The 19,787-nt window shown below is 52.5% G+C and overlaps 1 protein-coding gene across 1 annotated transcript in view; it reads left to right on the top strand.

Moving 5' to 3' along the window:
- Positions 1 to 19,787, top strand: part of LOC138110157 (rab11 family-interacting protein 5-like) — a 128,636-nt gene that overhangs the window by 59,583 nt on the left and 49,266 nt on the right. Inside the window, exons 6-8 of the mRNA XM_069014879.1 lie at positions 13,017 to 13,043; positions 14,270 to 14,324; positions 16,370 to 16,395. Of these exons, the coding sequence (XP_068870980.1) occupies positions 13,017 to 13,043; positions 14,270 to 14,324; positions 16,370 to 16,395 (108 nt within the window). The remainder of the gene's footprint in view (positions 1 to 13,016; positions 13,044 to 14,269; positions 14,325 to 16,369; positions 16,396 to 19,787) is intronic.

The raw sequence follows: 19,787 nt of genomic DNA, 5'->3' as shown, positions 1-19,787 counted from the left end.
GCTGCGCTGGGGAAGAGGCACAGCTTCCACAAAAAACAAACGGGAAATTGTCACAAGGCATTGGCCTCCTGCTCCCCTGATGTCACTGCATTCTTCCAACCAGCATCTGATGGGGAGGCAAAAGCTCCGGGGCTGGGAAGGGAGGGATCAGGAGTGATGCAGCAGCAGTGACTCAGTTCCATCTGCCCGAGGCAGATGACACACGAGCCACTCTCTGTGACAAACCACGCAGACTTTTGACCTACATTTTGCAGAGTGACAAAGCCAGGCTCTTCCCAGGGTTCATTCAGAATTCCAGTGGGGGTGAGGCTGTGCGAGCTGGGAGCTTCTGAGTGGGAATCCAGGTGAAGGAGGGGAGGGGAAACGATGGGAAAAGGCCTTTCCTGGGAAATGTTCTCACGTCAGGGTAAGAGTACCGGGGTTTGTGGTGGAATTGTGCCACAGCTCCCTTCGCTCTCAGTGCCAGTGATGTCAGAGGGGTCTGTGTGGTTCTGCTCCTGCAGGAGCCTGGGTGGGATTGCAGCAAGAGCTGCTTGTGTTCAATTACTGCATTAATTAAACCAAACCCCAGCGAGGGCTGAGTGAGCACCTCCATCCCTGGCAGTGTCCAGGGCCAGGTTGGACACTGGGGCTTGGAGCACCCTGGGACAGTGGAAGGTGTCCCTGCCCACGGCAGGGGTGGAACAGCCTTAAGGTCCCTCCAACCACCCCATTCCAGGATCCCATGGGCAGATCCCAGGCTGTGGGACTGGAATGTTGTCCCAGGATGCCACGGCCGCTGTAAGAAGGGTGGGGATGGGAGGGACTGGATGCAGGTGACCCTCAGGGAGCCCAGGCTGCCGTGGGACACAAACAACCACAGTGATGGGGTGACTGGAGCTGCCTTGGTGAGCTGGGGAGGGATCCCTGGAGCAGCAGGTCCCAGTCCTTCTGTGCTCCTGGGGCTGCCTGGTTCTGATGGAACAGGAGGGAATTTGGGCAATAGAATCATGGAATTGCTGAGGCTGGAAAAGCCCTCTGAGATCATGGAGTCCAACCATCCCCAGCACTGCCCAGGCCAGCACTGCCCCATGTCCCCAGGTGCCACATCCACAGGGCTCTAAACCCCTCCAGGGGTGGGGACTCCACCCCTGTGCCAGGGCTGGCCCTTTCCAGGAAGGAATTTCCACAATATCCACCCTGAGCCTCCCCTGGCCCAGCCTGAGGCCATTCCCTCTCCTCCTGTCCCCGTTCCCTGGGAGCAGAGCCCAACCCCAAGCCTCTCACTCCCATCGCTATCACCCCAAATTTGATCCAAAGACACCTGGAAAGTGCATTTTGGCTTTCCTGGAGCTGAGACTGACAGTTTTCCTGGCTTTTCTGTGCACCACTCTCTGCAGGATGGGCTCTGGCTGGAGGCAGTAACATTTGCAGTTTTCTGGTGCTAATTTGGGAGAGGGCAGCGCTGGAGCTCTGGAGAGGGGCCTGGTTTGTGGCACAGGGATTGGTGCTGGGATACAGGACTGAGCCACGTCCTGTGTGATAACTGAGTGTCACACTCCTCTGCTGCACTGGTGAGGTTGCCACATGTGGCAGGACACCAGCAGGTAGAAGTAATTTGATTTCTGACTGATTTTGGGGGGTTTTACCCCTCTCTGGCTGGGATCTGAGCTGGTCCCTTTGTGTCCCCGTGGGCAAGGCGTGGATGTTGGAGCGGTGACCTGGGAACACGGAGTCTGAGAGAGGATAAATTGCAGTTATTGCTCATCAGAAAGGCTGGGCGGGACTTCAGTGATCTCAAGGGAGAATTGACTTGATCTCCTTTAAGAGCTGCTTCCCGTTTGGCTGCTCAGACCCCTCAGAACTGCTGCCCTTTGAACTGGACGTGGCACACAAAGAAATGTCTGAACGGGCTGAGCTTCATAATCGGCGTGAGAATCACGCTCACCTTCGAAGGCTTTAAAAACAACGCCCCGGGCAGAGTTTTAATGCATTAATTCTCCGGGAAGCCAACGCTCCCCCCCTCAGGAGGCAGCTCGGAGATCAAGCAGACGAGTTGTTTTGACAGAGCGCTTCACCAAGCTCCCGACTGAGCCTCTCCGCTGGAGCCGCGTTTGACAGAGCTCGAATCCCCGCGCTCTGCCTCATTCAGAAATCCGTGGTTCTCGGCGAGGATGGCAGGAGCTGCAGCCTCCCGGCAGCTCGGCGCAGTCCCTGGCGCCTGCTGAAATGGTTTCGCCGCATGAGAAATGGAAAATACAGAGCCTAGAGCTATGTCACAGCAAGCAGCTCCTCCACACGCAGCTTCTTGACAGGGTTCTCATGGAACCAGCCCTGCTCTGCTGCATTTCCCAGGCAGGTTTTTCCAAATGAGCTGGAATGGAACGGTTACGGACTAGCTAAAGATAAAAATCCTCTGAAGAGCCGTGACTGTGCTTTCAGCACTTCCCCAGGACCATCTCCGAGCCAGTTTCCAGAATAAACGCTGGAACACTGGACAGGGGCAGTGCCAGCTCCTGCAGCTCTGCCCCTTCCAGGCCTCTCCCACCCATCCAGAGGCTCCTGTTCTTCCTCTTGAACTGGATTTCACTGCTCAGGAAAATGGCCATTAACTCAAGGTGGGAAAAACCCATTTCTGGGGCCTCATTAACAAAAATGAAGAATTGATCTCTCACCTGTCGATAGCTGCTGCACTGCTGAGAGCTCCTTATCGAGGGGGACTCTGGGGTTTGTTCCTACATTAGAAAGATGTTTTAAAAACAGGATTTTTTGTACTGGGTGTATCAATTATGTGGTCAGCAAAACAGAGGAGAAAGAGCTGCTTGATCAGTATTTATTCAGTGGACCAGGAAAACACACTCCAGTCTCCATTTCTTCAGCTGAGCTTATTTCCTTGAGTTTTTATTGAAATATTTGAAAGCCAGGCTTGCTTTTTATTAAATATGCAGCTGAATGCTTGTTAAAGTTCCCCCAACCCCAAATGTTCTGTGCAGTGGGAATACCCCACGCTGTCATTAACCCCCAACAGGCTCCTAGGATTTCCTATTTTTTCTCGAAATGAAAAGGTGTCCTTGCTAATGCACCTGTTTGGGGTGTTCTTCTGCTCTCTTGGTCGTTTGGGTGAAATATCTGAGGAGGATTAGAGAAGATGCTTGGAGGAGAAACCCCCTGAGGGCCTTGGGAAGGTTTGGTCTCCTGGGGGGCAGTTTGGGTGATGGAACTCCAAGGATCCAGAAGCGTTTTGGTGGCAGGAACAGCAGCTTCTTGGCAGGGTTGGGAAATTTTAGGAATTTAGAAATTTTTGCTGTGAAAAGCCCAAGAGAACTGGTGGGTTCTGTTTGTCCTCCTGGGGCTCCTGCAGAGGGTGAGGTGGAGGTGCTGCTGTGGCACCTGCTGGTCCCTGTGTCCCGTTTCATCCCCCTGTCCTAGGGGAAGCTGGAAAATGGGATCCTTAGAGGGGAGGTAAAGAGGGAAAGGAAATGTGGAGGGAGAAACTGGTCCAGTTGTCATTTATGTCCCCCCTTTTCCAGCTCTGTAGGTATTGCACTCATGGAATCATTGAATGGTTTGGAAAGAGCTGGAAGGGACCTTCAATCCCATCCCATCCCACCCCATCCATCCAGGGACACCTCCCACTATCCCAGGTGGATCCAAGCCCCAGTGTCCAGCCTGGCCTTGGGCACTGCCAGGGATCCAGGGGCAGCCCCAGCTGCTCTGGAAATTCCAGCCCAGCCCCTCCCCACCCTCCCAGCCAGCAATTCCTTCCCAACATCCCACCCCAAGCTCCCCTTTCCCACTGGGAAGCCATTCCCTGCCTCCTGGCCCTCCAGCCCTCGGCCCCAGTCCCTCTGCAGCTCTCCTGGAGCCCCTTTAGGCCCTGCAAGGGGCTCCCAGCTCTCCCTGGCTCCTTCCCTTCTCCAGGGGAACATTCCCAGCTCTCCCAGGCTGCCTCCAGAGCAGAGGGGCTCCAGCCCTGCAGCAGCTCCTGGCCCTGTTATTGCCCTTCTGTAAAGATTCCCTCATTGTTTGCATTTTGTGCTCCTCACGTAACCACGGAATCCGAGAATCCCAGACTGGTTTGGGCTGGAAGGGGCCGTAAGGAACATCCAGTCCCACCCCCTGCCATGGGCCCAGACACCTCCCACTAGCCCAGGGTGCTCATTTAAGTGGTCCCATGGTACCTCAGCAACCTTTGCAGCCAGAATTCCTCAGGGACAGGGATTGGGATGTGCTGAGTGTCCCTGTGCTGAGGGTCCCTCCCTGTGCTGAGGGTCCCCGTGCTGAAGGAAGGTCCCCATGCTGAGGGTCCCCGTACTGAGGGTCCCCATACTGAGGGTCCCTGTCCCGGGGCCATTCCAACGCCGGCTCCGTGGCTGCTCCTGGGACTGGCAGGATCCGTCCCCACGGAGCTCTGGTGGCTGCTGCGAGTGGGAAGGTGCAAATGACACACACGAGGGCTCTGGGAGCCAATTTGCAGCAGAAGGTAGAGACTGTAACATATCCAATTCCAATTCCAGACAGGGCAGGCAATTCCCCAAACTGCCTCCTGGAGGGAATCTCCGCTGGAGGGAAAAGGTTTCATTTGAGGGAATGGTTTCTCCCCTGAAAGCCAGGGCTGGAAAATATCAGCCTGGTAAACAAGGATGGAGAGCCAGCTTGCTGAAATACGGACATTTTCCCTGTTTTGGGAATGTTGGTGCTGAGGTTTCACCTCAAACCAAAAGGCTGTACCAACTGCGGGGCATAATGATGTGGCTTTTGTCCTTTATCCTCAGCTTCTCCCACTACTTTGTGGGGTTGCATCTGTGTCCTCTGTGTGTGTGAGTCCCTCTCCCACCCTGTCCAAGAGCCCAGCACAGATTGGGGGAACAGATTGGTGCTGGCATGGCAGCAGTGGTGAAAGTTGAGGGAAGCAGCACTCGGTGGCTATCGGCTCCAGAGGGACTGAAATCCCTCCTCTTCATGGCACTGCTGCTTCTCCTGGGGGATTTTTGGCTCCAGGAAAACCCTGTCCAAGGCTGGGGAACTTGGATGTGCTCAGGGTTTGGGCACCAAAGATCTGCCTTGGGAGATCTGCAGTTGGGTATCGGCACTGGGGGTACTTCATGGTGAACTTCAGGTTTGTTCATCACTTCTTCCCCCAAAATACTTCCATTTTCCTAGCTAGAGTTCCCTGCAGTCATTCCATGCCTGAACTGCATTTCCTTTCCCTTGCACGCTGAATTTTGGCCTTAGAAACCGGGGTAGGAAGAGCTGCTGAGCTCCTGGTTTAATATCCCCGCTCCTCAGAGTGCTCCAAATACTGACCAGCAGCAGCCCGGGATGCTGGAATGCTGCTGGAAATTGGGATCAGAGCCCAGATTTCCCCCATTTGTAGGTTCCTACCATTCTATCCTAAAAATGTAGTACCTGAACAAGCAGTAGGGCACGGTCCGAGGAGTGCAGCGGTGAAGGTTCCTCGTGCTGCCGTCCCTGCCCGCTGTCCCCGCTGTCCCCGCTGTCCCTGCCCGCTGTCCCGGGCTGGCACCTCGGCTCCTCCCTGTGCTCCTGCCAGCAGAGAGAGGCAAAGAGCCACAGAACAGCAGCAGTGTCTCGGGGGCGGGGGGGGAGCCTCTGCAGGGGGAGTGATGCTTTTCCCGTGCAAGGTTCTGATTTTTAATGCCAATAAGAGGTTTAAAAACGTAGATAATTAATTAAACGCGCCCCTCGGGCCCTCAGTCTCACAGAGCTGCTGCTGTCCTCAAGCAGAATGAAGGTGCTGCCTGTTAAATGTCTCATTCCCTGAAGTTCAGCTCTGCACTGGCACAGGTTTGCTCTGTGCCCAGACTATTGGAAGGGGAGGTGTGAAGCCATGGCAGCGTCAGCAGTGCCACGGCTCTGCCTCCTTCTCCCGGCCATGTGTTCCCACCTCCCCGAGCCTTGCACTGGCACAGCTGGGTGTTCAGGGAGCTGAGCTTAATAAAAACTCGAGCTCCCTTCCCCCTCTCCCAAAATGCTCATTTTTTGCCTCTGACTCCCCGTATTGTCCCTGTTGTCAGTGCAGTGTGAGGGATGGGATGCACAGGGGCATCAGGGGCTGCGGTGCCATAACAGGAACCAGCCCGAGCTGCTGAAGGGGAGAGAAACCCGAGGTGGAGGCTGGAAATTAATCCAGGGATCACAAAACCAGGAATAAACATCCTGAGCTGCGGCTCTTTGCTGACTGAAAGCCTTGTAGCTGCGAGACGCCAGGGTTTAGGATTTTTGATCCATGTCTCCCTCTTTGCTGTAGGATCATAGGGTGGCTCGGGCTGGAGAGGACCTGGGGAGGTCACCTAGTCCAGCACAGCTCCCCGGATTTCCTGCTGGAGTTCTGCCTGTTCATTTGGCTGGGTGTTTACCTGCACCTCCTGCCAAAATGCAAGAACATCTTACTTGTGAGCAAACCGGAGCAGCGACCCAGCTCAGCTACTGCTTTTGTCCCCTCTGCTCCACGCTGAAAGCTTCACCCCTGAGCGTCAGGGGGAGGAAATGAAATTCAGAAAGAAGTGCCCGACGTGGAGAAGGCAGCCGGGTGGATGGATGGTCCCTCGGAGACAGACGTGTGCCGTGCTCCAGCCAGCCCCTGGGTGCGCGTCGGCGGAGCTCGAGCCGCGCTGTGTCACTTGTGCCTTCTCACTCCTCAGCCCTTCCAAACGCGCTCCTGGCAACTCGCTGTTTCGAAACTGTTTCACTTCTCCCCCATTAGGATCGGTGGAGTGAAAAGAGGCTCAGCAGCCTAATGGGCACGTATTTATTGCTGTGCTCTTGCCTCAATCAGGTTAGCAGCGGGGAGAGCCGCGCACGCTGCCCCAGACACAGCAGCGAACAGTGAATCCATCAGGGACTAAAGAGCCGCCCTTTTGGGGAATAATGGCTTTTCCTAACGGTGTTGATGAAGAGCGAAGAGGTCCATTTGCAGTAAACTGTAATTTTCCCCCGCTCTGGTCTCCTGCAGGACGCGATAGGACGGGGATGTATCGCTGTCCTGCTGCTGCCTTTTCTCGGCAGGAAAGCGCCCCTTTGCTGGGCCGAGGGCTGCGCCTGGATTTTCCACCCTCTGCAGTCTGAGTGTTCTCGGTGGCACTAAAATGAGCGGATTTTAGGCCTCGTTTCAGCCCGTCAGAGGACAAAGGCACGGAAGGAGCAGTAATTGCACCTCAAACCTCCCTGATCCCCGACTGCTGCTCCTGCTGCTCCTCCTCAGTCACACACCGGCTTTGTTTCAGCTCATCCGCGCGGGATTTAGGGAGTTTATCCCAAATCACCTCCAGATTACAGAGCAGATTAGATTGGCGAGCTTGGTGTGGCTAAAATGAGATGAAACAAATCTGATCTGGAGCAGCCTTAGCTGGATTAGGGAGCCTAGCTGCCCAGGCAGGGTTGGACACCGCTAAGGTTCCCATCCAACCCAAACTGTTCCATGATTCCAGACGTATCCAAGTCCTTCTCCAGTCCTGGTGCAATGATGGTTTTCAGTGAGTGATTCTCACTCTGCTGAAGTCTTTCCAGGAGAGTGCTGGGAGGATTAATTAGTTAATGTTTATTGAGTGCTGGGAGGCTGCACGGTGTTATTTCAGTGCTGCCTTATTTTATCCGTGGGGACTCGATTCTGGTTCCACCTACACTTGGTTTGGGATCTGGCAGCAGCTCCTGGGGCTGGGAATCAGCAGGGCCAGGGCAGTGCCCATCCCCTGGGCTGGCACTGCTGGGGCACCTCCAGTGCTGGGGGCAGCTCTGGAGAGACCCTGAGGGGCTGGAGCTGTCCAGGGAAGGGAACGGGGCTGGGAAGGGGCTGGAGAATTCCTGAGGGAGCTGGGAAAGGGGCTGGAGAATTCCTGAGGGAGCTGGAAAGGGGCTCAGGCTGGAGCAGATGAGGCTCAGGGGGGACCTTGTGGCTCTGCACAAGTCCCTGACAGGAGGGGGCAGCCGGGGGGGTCGGGCTCTGCTCCCAGGGAACAGGGACAGGAGGAGAGGGAACGGCCTCAGGCTGGGCCGGGGAGGCTCAGGGTGGATATTGGGAATATTCCTTCCTGGAAAGGGCTGTCCAGCCCTGGCACAGCTGCCCAGGGCAGGGGTGGAGTCCCCATCCCTGGAGGGATTTCAAAGCCCTGTGGATGTGGCACTTGGGGACATGGGCAGTGGCAGCCCTGGCAGTGCTGGGGATGGTTGGAGTTGATGGTCTTAAAAGTCTTTTCCAACCCAAACAATTCCCTGATTCTCTATTCTCAATGACTCAACGATGCTTAGAATGGCAAAGGAGCTCTCCCTTGGCATCCCAGAAGAGCTTCAGGTGCCTCCTGTGCTGACTCATTTCAGTGTCAGGGGGGCAGAAAATGAACAGGTCCCTTTGTGATCTGCCCCCCTCCTGGGCTCAGCTGAGCTTTGTGTCCCGAAGAACCAAAACCTTTCTAATGGGAAGATTTTAGGAGCGGGGTTATAAAAGCTCCGGTGGGGAGATTGCCTCTGAGGAGCTAGAAGAGACATAAGGTGGTGTTATCTCGTTTTCCAGGTTTATCAGGACAGCCAGACAGCAGATCCCATATCTATGAGCAGCTGGAGTTGGGAAATTTTTGCCCCCCTCATTTCGATCATTTAAACGACTGGGATTATTGGGAAAGCACATCTGGATTGGAGGCTGTCCCTCCCAAGGGTGCAGAAGGGAGCTTGTTGTGCTCCAGGAGGAGCTTTGCTGCATCCCACATTCTGCACCACCCAATATTTGGAATTCAGTGTGGGCTGGATGATCCGAGCTGTGCTTTAATAAACCTCACAACCCCCAGAGTGTGAAACCACTGGCAGTTCCTGACAGGGTGCAAACTCCAGGCTGTTACCTCGTTAAAATCCACATTTCCTGGGTGCAGGCGGGGCCTGGTGGAAGGTGAGAACATCTCTGGTGGAGCAGGAAGGGGAGGAACAGACTTTGAAATGGAACTGACTGGACAGATGAAAGAAATTAACTAAAAATACTCATTTTTCATTGATTTCCTCTTCAGCCTTGTCCTTACTTAGGGGGTTTTGCTGTGTAATGGTGCAAAGTGTAACCCAGGCAGACCCCACGGAAGGGTCTCTGCAGGACTCAAACCTCCGCGTTGGGCTCATCTCCCCTGTGACGCCTAATTAGTTCTGTGTCTATAATTGCGCCTTGTCATTATGAGTGATTACTGAGTGATTAATCAATAAGGGCTTTTCTCCAGGGAGTTATTCCCGGCGTGGCACAGCCAGAGCAGGCACCCATGGATGTAGGATCAGTCTTTACGTGGTGGCACCAGGTGGTTTTAAGCAGGAGGAGGATTGACTTGGATTAGAAATGAGGCAGAAGTTTTTTGTGATGGGGGTGACAAATGAATTCCCGTCTCTGAGTCCAGGACTGCGAAATGTTCCTGTGTTTAATAGGAGGAGGCTCATCCATTGAGGGGAACTGGAACCCTTCGTGCTGTGTTTATAGTGACAGGTGTTGGTGAAGAGATTGGGGCTGGATGGAGTCTTTAAATAAATTCTTTTTTTTTTTTTTAAACTATCTAAGCTGCAATTCTGCTGCTAAATAAGGATTGCTAATGACTGTCCTGACAAGCAAAGATCACATCTCTTCCCAAGATTTATTCCAGTCTCTATCTCCTCACCACAGCTTTGGTTCTCTTCAGATCCTGATGGTCTTTGATCCCCTGCCTCAAATACCACGAGCAGGTGATGTTTCTGGAAAACTGAATTCAGCTCCTGAGTTCATAAAATCCCAGAGTCCTGGAATGGTTTGGGTGGGAAGGGACCTTAAATCCCATCCAGTGCCACCCCTGCCATGGCAGGGACACCTCCCACTGTCCCAGGCTGCTCCAAGCCCCAGTGTCCAGCCTGGCCTTGGACACTGCCGGGGATCCAGGGGCAGCCACAGCTGCTCTGGGAATTCCATTCCAGGGCCTCAGCACCCTCCCAGCCAGCAATTCCTTCCCAATCTCCCATCCATCCCTGCCCCCTGGCACTGGGAAGCCATTCCCTGTGTCCTGTCCCTCCATCCCTTGTGAAAAGTCTCTCTCCATCTTCCTTGTTGGCCCCTTCAGGTCCTGCAAGGCCACAGTGAGGTCACCCCAAAGCTTCTCCTCTCCAGGCTGAACAATCCCAACTCTTTCCTCCCAGCAGAGCTGCTCCATCCCTCTGACCATCCTGGTGTTCCCTCTGGACTTGCTCCAGCAGCTCCAGGTCCTTCCCAGCCTGGGAGCCCCAAGCTCAGGGCTGTAAGACTCTGCTACAGATGGTGACAAAAGTGGTGATTCTTCCTCAAATAATCTGTAGGAAAATCAGAATCCTGGAAAAGATGGTTGGAAATCTCATCCACAAGTCCGGTGCCCTGAAATGCTGGATCTGAGACCACTTGGGAACAGCCTGGAGCTGATTCCTCCCCATCCATGAAGGACCTCTCCAGACCTGCCTGATCTGACCCATGAGGTCTTCCCCCTGATCTGACCAAGGGAAAGTTGCGGTGGCCACAGGCTGGAGAAGAGTGTCCATTCCTGCCTGCTTGGGATGCAGGTGGAGAGTGGAATATTGGGATAACACTTCCCTGGTGTCATCCCACCCCTGAGCACCCAAATTCGAGTGAGGCAAAGCCCCTGTGGAGCTTTGAGCCATCCAAGGGAAATCCTCCATCCCAGGAGACCCTTCTGATCCAGGCTCATCATATTCAGCAATCCTGGGCTTAAATCTAAAACCGAGCACGAATCTGGAGTCGTTCCCTGTGCTCCAGAGTAGATTCCCCAGTTTCCCAGTGCTGTGGATGAGATGGAAACGTGGCTGTTCCTCCAGGACGGCTGGAGAGGGCGGGAATGAAACCCCAGCAAAAACAGAGACTCCTCTCCCAGAGGAGCCCCGGGCTGGCAGGACTCGTCAGGGAGCTGGAGCTGCTGGAAAACGCTGCAGACAGAAAGGGAATTAGAGGAGAAAGAAGTGAAAATGAGCTGGCAGAATCTTGAGGTGACTCATCAGGTGCATCTTGTGAAGTCTCTTTGGGAGAAGTAATGAAATCGCGTGTTCTAACAATATTTGCACTGCAGCAGGGAAAGGCATAAATATTGGGATCAATTAATGAAATTAGAGAATTTGACCAAAAAAGCCCTCGTGCTGGCTCAGAAACCATCCCTCTTCCTTTTTGCTGGTGTCAGTGCCGGCAGTTGGAGAGGAAAATCCCACAGTTCTGTTTCCCACCCGGGATAAAGGAGATCTGGGCAGCTGTGGGGTCACTGGGATGTGCTGGGAGGTCACCTGGAGCCCGAGGAATTCCACCCTCACCCCATGGAGCTTCTCCAGCTGGTGGGCAGGCAGGGACCTGGTGACTGTCTGGGCACAGAGCCTCCTTCCCTTCGGATTTTGGGATTTAGACCCACCTGGTCTGTACCCCCCACAGGGATTGTCCTTTGTGTCCCTCAACCTCTGCTTTCCACCTGGAAAAGGGGGAATAATGATTTTCCTTACAAAGGGAATTTTTCCCCAGGAAAACTCCTGTGGATATGTGACATTTAGAGCTTCAATTCCTCATCACAAGCAGTGGAGCTCATCACAGAGCTCGATTTTGGAGTGTGGGATGAATTGGGAGTGAAATCTGGGGCTGTTGGTATCAATGGGCCAATTGATGCCGTTTAGAGCAGAGCAATCACCTTATCCCAACAGAATTTTAATGGATTTATATTTGGGAGTGGCAGTAAACCTGGGGTGAGGGATGAGGCTTAATTAACACCCTGACGATGATGAACTCAGCAGGGTGAGTGCTGACTTGCAGGTGCACCCCAGCACCCGGCGGGGTTTTGGTGGGGTGATCGTGAGCCAAAAAGAGCCATCACCATGCTGGGATTCAGCAGCAGCAGGAGCAGAACTCCCCAGGTTCTCCTGCCCCAGGATTGGCTCCGGCACAACTCCCTTGGAATAATTCCCCTGGTTCCTGGCGGTCTCCACTCAAGAGGATGTTGACAAATTGGAAAGAAGTAAAAGAGCCACGAGGGTGGGGAGAGATTGGCAAAGGAGCCTTGCCAGGGAAGCAGCCAGGCTCCTGGCTCGCAGCAAATCTGTGTTTTTTAAATTGAAATGGAGGTTAAAGGGTGGATTTACGGTTCCAAGTACCTGAGGGAAGAGCAAACCCAGGCAGAGGTGCTGCAGTCCCAGCGCTGGGGCCTTGGGGCTGACCCAGGCTGGGGCTGAACGCGAGTTTTTAACAGCAAAACCCAGGGATATTTCAGAGTCCTGGCTTTCCATCCGTCTCTGGAATGATGCACATCAGCATTTGGTTGGTTTGGAGGTTATAATTTGGATTTCGGTGTCATTTGTGGAGGAAACCCCTCTGCCTTTGGGAAGGAAGAGCAAACCATGGGGCTGTGTCTGTGCCAGAGCACCTCTGGGGCTTGGTGTCTCCTCCTCATCCCCACCTGCACCTCTCAGAGGGTGTTTCCTCCTCGGTGCTCATCCCTCTCCACGCTCTGAGCCAGATTTGGGTGTTTGGAAGCTGTCAGGAGGCAACAGTGAGAGTTTCAAATGAGGTTTTTCCTCTCCATGAGCATTTTTTGGGTGCATTTAAAAGCGCCAACTCGTGGTTGTTTATTCTATTTACTCTAAACCCAGGGTTTGCTTGAAGAGCTCCCTGTGCTCCCTGCAGGCCTCACTCCACCTTTGTTCCCCAGCGAGGCTGGATTTCCGCAGGAAGCTCATCCAGGGAGAGGCTGTGCTAAATTTACCTTGAGGTCTCTGTGCAGCAGAGAATTCGGGATTTGTAAAGCTCTGAAGTCTGGCTCTTGTTGTTCTTTTTGCCATTTAATATAAGTTCAATATTGTCTCTTGCTGGCCTCGCTGCCCACGCAGCTGTGAAGGAGCTCAGGTGTGTAAAGCATCTTTAAATCCATCCTGGAGAGCTCAGGAAATGAGGTTTTTGTCCCAGTCCCTTGTGTTTGTTTATCACAGCAGCTAAAAGATGAATATTTGGGATTTGGGATAAAACTACACTGGCTTATTTTAACATTTAATGTTCTCTTTTATTTCTCCAGCTGTGGGGAGCTCAAAAAATCAAACAGGTAATACAGTTCTTTAATATTTTCCATTTTCTTTATTATTTCCAACTACTGCTGCTTTTTCCCTTTTTCCTGTCCTCCCTCATTCCCTTTGCCAGTTGCTGTTTTGCCTTCCCATGGAAATGTAAATGCAGAGAACACTCTGCCACCAAAGAGCCTGATTTTTTTTATATATATTTATATACTTTGATGTCTTCATTTTCTCCTTCCTGTCTAGTCAAGAGCTTTCTTGTCTCCAGTCTTTTGCAAATAGTTTGACAGTTCCTTGGGAAGGTTTGTGCCTGTGCTGTACCTTCCTCCCCGCATTCCCAGATCCCTTGGGAACTGATTTTTCACTCCCAGTTAATTCCAGTGCAGTCTCCTGGGCTTGGCAGAAAGTTGGGGGGAAGTCTGGGTAAAAATGGGCCAAGTGAGCTGTGCTGCTGTTCACCTGTGGAGCAGATTTAGGATTCCCATGGAGGTTGGGGTCTCCAGAGGTGCCAGGGCTGGCTGAGGAGCTGTGGGTGCACATCAGGGTTGGATTTTCTGGCAAATCCAGGTCCTGTGGGGGGTTTTTTTGGGTGTCCCTTGTGGTGCCATCCAGAGAGGGCTGCCTGTTGTTATCCCAGCTCATCCTGAAGCAGGTGGGGAGAAGTTCCAGGATGGAGCTCCACCTGTGGATGGGGAGAAGTTCTTGGAGCTGAAGCCACCTGCTGTGTTTGCACCCCGAGTCCGTGGGGGTTTCCCCGTGACCCCTTGGCTTCCCCAGCAGGATAAAGGGCTTTCTCTCCTCATTCCCTCCCCATCCACAGCCCTGCCCTCCCCATCCCTCTCCACAGCCAGGGCTTTTCCCAGCTTCCCTACCCAGGACATTCCAGCCTTGATGGAGGTGCTGAAAACAGGCAGGGACAGAAAATGATTTTCTTTTTCCCCTCCTCAATCTGCCTGTACTGAGGTTAAAGTACAGCTGTGTGTGGCTTTGGGGACACAGAACCCAGAAAGAGCCACTCTCCGTGTGTCAGGGTCAATTATTTCCTCCTAAACAATTAACTGATGCTAAATCACTCGAGGAGAGGGGAAAGCGGGCAGGGAGGGGTTTGTGGAGGCTGCTGAGCCCCAGCTGCCTCTGGTGGGAGCTGTGCAGGCAGGGAGGGTCCCAAATGGGGAAATCCCATGCTCAGAGGAGGTGTTTGGAGCTGAGGGTGGCTGTGCTGTGCCCTCACCGTGTCTCTTTGGTGACACTTTTGCAGGCCATCATCCACCCCGACACAAACGAGACCATCTTCATGCCTTTCCGAATGTCAGGTACGGTTTGCCCCCAGAATTTCACTCAGAATTTGTGTCAGATATTGGGGGGGTTTCTCCTCTTTTCGAATTGCATCTTGGCAACATTTAGACCAAGATCAGGAAGGAATTCCAACACCAAAATCCCTTTGCAGGTGAGGAGAATGAGGATCCTAAATTCCACTGTGAGATCTAGTGCTCCCCTTCCCCTTCCCCTTCCCCTTCCCCTTCCCCTTCCCTTCCCCTTCCCCTTCCCCTTCCCCTTCCCCTTCCCCTTCCCCTTCCCCTTCCCCCTTCCCTTCCCCTTCCCTTCCCCTTCCCTTCCCTTCCCTTCCCTTCCCTTCCCTTCCCTTCCCTTCCCTTCCCTTCCCTTCCCTTCCCTTCCCTTCCCTTCCCTTCCCCATGGAGGAGACAGGAACTTCCCAATTTACCTGGATCCCAGCCAGTGCCTTTTCTGGCATTTTTGAGGGATCTGTCACTGTTGGGAGCATTTTAATTTTGCAAATTAAATGGCAAAACTCGGTGCCCACACCACAAAGGGTGTAAAATACAGGTGAGCAGCTCGATCCCTCCTCACTGGGTGACGAGGAGGGGGCTGAGGGGGTTTTATTCCCCAGGAAAGACCAGGATATTTCTGATGTCTCATAGCCCCAGCACTGGGATTCCAGGAAGGATCAGCTTCTCTGTGCCTTAATGAGCTGTTGGATGATTAAAAATTGCCTCCCCCTCCCCTTTTTGGGGTGTCCCTCTGTGCTCAGGTCCCCAGCAGCTCTTCTGGGAACGCCAGTGCAGCCCTGGTGCTTTCCCAACAGATTTATTTAAGTAAACAGGACCTTTCCATGGTTTTGGGTGGAACATCTTCACCTGACTGCTGGGCACAGGGGAAAATTACCAGGGCTGGGGGCTTTGTGCTGCGGCTCCTTGGGGGATGATGCAGAGGCTGGAGGGAGGGAGAGAAGCCTGGACCCTCGGCTGTGCTGCCTTGTCCTGTATTTGTCTTTTCAATCTTTCTTCCTCTCAGGTCTTTGCCCTTTCTGGTTGTAAATTGGATGCAGGAAGTTAATTCAGTGATATTGGGAAAATGCTCTGAGACCTTCTTGTGGAAGTCAGAGAGAGGAATTATAATTAGCACAGGAATTGGCAGCCGTAGCAGGGGAGAGATGTGAAGCGTTTGATTTCTGTGGTGCTCAATAACATTTGAGGAAAAGACTTCTCCCTGTAGCAGAGAGCCTGAACCTCCCTGCCCCTGGGACTGACACGGTCCCTCTCTCCTCCATCCCGAAAATTCACTTCCTTCAGCTTCTACCTGGTCCTTTCCCAGGTCAGCTGGGAATGAACGAGCTGGGAATAAATGAGCTGGGAATAAATGAGCTCTCCTGTGTAAACCACCAGAGGAGGGGCTGGTGGGGAAGGAGGGAGGTGCCACCTATGGGGACGTGGTCCTGCTCCTCCTGGGATGGGCTCTGCAGCTCTTGAGTGCTTCGGGAGCATCTCCAGGGTGTATTCCTGGTGGGAGCAGGCTCAGCCAGAGGGGAAGGGGCCGGGGGAGCCCCGGATCAGCGAGGGGAGGTGTGGGAGGGTCTGGTGGCAGCAGAGCTGGCACGGGGAGGGAGCAGATGCCAGGCTGAGGCTGGCAGGGGCAGGACCCCCCCGGCCGTGGCAGCAGCCCCTGGTCAGCCCAGGCAGGGTCCAGCTGCTCCAGGGCCACGGGAGCAGGGCCTGGCCGGGCTCTCACCCTGGGCTGGGCTGGGCTGGGCTGGGCTGGGCTGGGCTGGGTGAGGAGTGCCCACCACGAGCTGGCACAGACTGGCCTTACCTGGGACACCTTTCCCACCTCAGCGCTCTCAGTTTTGGGGAAACTCGCACACTGCCACCCAAGAAAAGCAAATAAAGGATGGGAAAACCAGGAGGATGCTGCAGTTGTTGGCTGGTGCATCAGGAGTAAGATGTGCCAGGATGTCCCAGGGTGGTGTGGAGCTGGTGGCAGTGCCAGGGGTGGCCTCTCCCCTAAGCTGGGACAGTAATTCAAATTAAAGCTCATTCTTCTCTTCTTTTTCTGTCCGTAGGTTACATTCCCTTTGGAACCCCCATCGTAAGTATTTCATTGTGGGCACCAGGAAATGCTTTCCTTGGTGCAGTTCTCCCCCTCAGCCCCCTGTGACATTCCCACAGGATTCCCACCTTCCCTGTTTCCTGTTAACAAGGGTTCCATCATGGAGAACCCACCCACCCTCTGGGTGAGGGTATTTATCTGTTATTCAGGGGTTTTTATCTGCTGATGCACCAAGGTTTTTTATTATTATATATCAGGTTATTTAAGTGTTATACATGTATTAAACCACCGTCAGGTTGAGTTTATTTATCTCTTATTGAGGTTCTTGATCTGTTAATATATTGATGTTAATTATCTGTTCTGTATGAGGATATTGATGGATTAAGCCACTCTTTGGACGAGGATGTTTATCTGTTACTAAGGTTTTTTTATCTATTAATACATTGAGTTTCTTTATCTCCTATTTATGGGGTTATTTATGAATTAACACAAGCTCTGAGGTTATTTCTCTGTTATTGAGGTTATTTATTTATTAATATATTGGGGTTATTTATCTGTTTTCTGTCAGATTATTGATGAATTAACCCAGCCCCTATTTGAAGTTATTTATCTACTATTGAGGTTATTTATTTATTAATATATTGAGGTTATTATCTATTATATATGAGGTTATGTATGAATTAACACAAGCTCTGAGGTTATTTATTTATCTATTATTGAGGTTATTTCTCTATTAATGTATTGAGATAAATATTGATATATTTATCTAATATCTATCAGGTTATTGATGAATTAACCTGGCCTCTATTTGAGGTTATTTATCTACTATTGAGGTTAATTATCTATTCTTATAGAGAGGTTACTTTTTATTATCTGTCAGGTTATTGATGAATTAACCCAGCCTCTGGTTGAGGTTATTTATCTACTATTGAGGTTATTTATTTATTAATACATTGAGGTTATTTATTTATTAATACATTGAGGTTATTTATCTATTATCTGTCAGGTTGTTGATGGATTAACCCAGCCTCTGGTCGAGGTTATTGATCCATTTAACATCGTTCCCACAACCTCCTTCACCATTTTCATCTCTCCCTCTGCAAAGCTGAACTCGTTGCCTGCAAAAGGCAACTCCTGCAACTCTCAGATTTCATTTTTGGACACTTTCATTGTTCATTTCTGTGGTTTAAGGGTCTCTGCCCAACGTGAGGAGCTGCAGCTCGGCCAGGCCGGTGTGGTGTGCTCTCGTTTGGGTTAATTAAAGCAGAGGGTGCTCTCCTGAGGTTATTAATTAAAGCAGAGAGTGCTCTCCTGAGGTTATTGCTGAGGGCGGGGGTGATTTGCCCTTATTATTGTGAATTCTGTGAGTGTTTGGGTGCTCTCTGTGGCAAAAGCCAGAAGGGAGAGAATTCTGCCTGCTCTCCTCCTGCTGAAACCTCAGCTCATCTAGACATGAATGATTAATTAACCCCAGTTTCGTGGGAAACTGAAGCACAGAATTTGCCCCAAAAGAATTGGTGTCCAGAGTCAGTTTGTCCCCAAAGCCAGCAGCTCTTGCTTCAGCTCATTAGATCATTAAAATGGCCGAAGGAGCAAAATAACCTGAATTTAATCTCCTTAAACCCAGTGGTGCTCTGGGCCTGGCTCGAGGTTGTCCCCCTTGCCACGTGGGGACAGTGAGGTTGGTGACCCCAAACCCGGGGATCAGCTGGGCTGCTGCTGTTTGTTGTGGTGAGCTGAGGTTTGGTGGGAACTTTGTGTGGGGCATTTTAGAAGAAAAGGTTAAACAAAAATGAGTTAACGATCAAATTGACAATGAAATCGGCCCCAATCCAGAGCTGTCAGAGGAGCCGAGAGCTGTCAGATGAGCCCAATTTCAGGAGCTGTAAAGGATAAACTGGAACCTCTTGTCATTTAGAAAAAAAAAAAAAAAAAAAAAACCCAAACGTTTCAAATGTTAAAATTAAAATGTAACATTTATGCCAATCGATCTGTGAAATTTAGTGACAAAATTGGCAGCCTGCTCCAGCATAAAAACAGTTTGAGGCTTGTATTTCACAAAGGGGGATGGGATTTCCTCAAGAGAGGCTGCGCTGGGCTCGGGCTGGGCCGTCCTTGTCCCCAAGCCGGGCGGGATTTGGGGTCAGCTGGACACCCCGGAGCCGTGAGCGGGGTGGGGATGAGCAGTTTGGGGCCATCCCCCTCCCCTGGGGAATTTCCCTCTGCAGCCCCTGCAGAATGATTCAGTCTGGGGTAGCTCGCTGTGGAGGGCATTAAGGGCTGGGGGAAATAACGGGATCTCTCCCGGCCCCGCAGCAGCTCCCCGACACCTCCGAACCCCGGGAATGTTTGTTCTTCCCGTGTCACAGCCCTGGGCTTTGCTTCTCCATCCTTTCCGTGCCGGGTTTGGGACTGACCCCGGAGCGCGCCGGTGGCAGAGAGGGGACAGGATGGGATGTGGGTGAGCGTGCAGGGTTTGGCTTTGCCCTTTTTCCCCCGTTTGCAGCCCGGGAGGGAGAGGATCCGGCCTCTGGAACCCTCTCCCAGTGCTGCAGGGCTGAGGTGGGCGCAGCAGCTGCTGGGCTGCAGCCTCTTCCCCTGGGCTGCTCCTCCGTGGGGAAGGTTTATCCACGTTTTTGGAAATTCAGCCGAAAGCTTGGCCTTGAGGGCAGAGTCCTGCTGCCACCACAGCTTTTAGCACCTGATTTCCCCCAGACATGGAAAGTCGGGAGGGTTTTTAAATGATGAGGTTTTGAAGAACCTCTGAAGATCCAGGTGGGAATTTGGGGCTGCAGGTGACTGTCAGTGACACCTTAGGCAGGATTTGGGGTTTGCAGAGGGGAGCTGGGGCTGCTCAGGGCTCCCTGATGTCCGAGTGGTGGCTTTGGGGCCACGAAGGGCCCTTCACACCTGATCACCAATTAAATTCTGTCGCTGATACTTCGCCAGTGTTTAGAAGCTCTTTTTTTTTCCCCTTTTTTTTTTTTATATTTTGTTTTCCTTCTTAGTTATTTTTTCCCCTGACAGTAATTAAAAGTGAAATTGTACATTTCTTGACAGACTCTTGCACATATGGAGAGTTTGCATTTAAACGTGCCTCTTTCAGTCATACAGATTTTGGGTGCTCTTTTTTGTTATTTATTTATTTTCCGCCGGAATTTTCCCCCGGCGCTCAGCCCCAGCCTCTGCCTCGCCGTGTTCTTCCGGAGCCTCACCATCCCGCCGGCTCTGGGGCACGAGGCAGAGCAGGGCCAGGAGGGTCCCGGCCCCGTGGCTCCGTTTGGTGCTGCGTTAATTAAAGCCGGGCTCCGCGTGGGGAACGCAGCCGTAAATTAGTGGGACTCGCTCGGAGCTGGCGCCGGGCCAGAGAACAAAGTCACTGCAACTCCACAAGAGGCTGTGGGAGGAAAAGCTGGAGGAGGAGGAGGAGA

The sequence above is a fragment of the Aphelocoma coerulescens genome, chromosome 4 (assembly GCF_041296385.1).
Source record: "Aphelocoma coerulescens isolate FSJ_1873_10779 chromosome 4, UR_Acoe_1.0, whole genome shotgun sequence".
Classification (NCBI taxonomy): Eukaryota; Metazoa; Chordata; class Aves; order Passeriformes; family Corvidae; genus Aphelocoma; species Aphelocoma coerulescens.
This window is presented reverse-complemented; position numbering and strand designations above follow the sequence as displayed.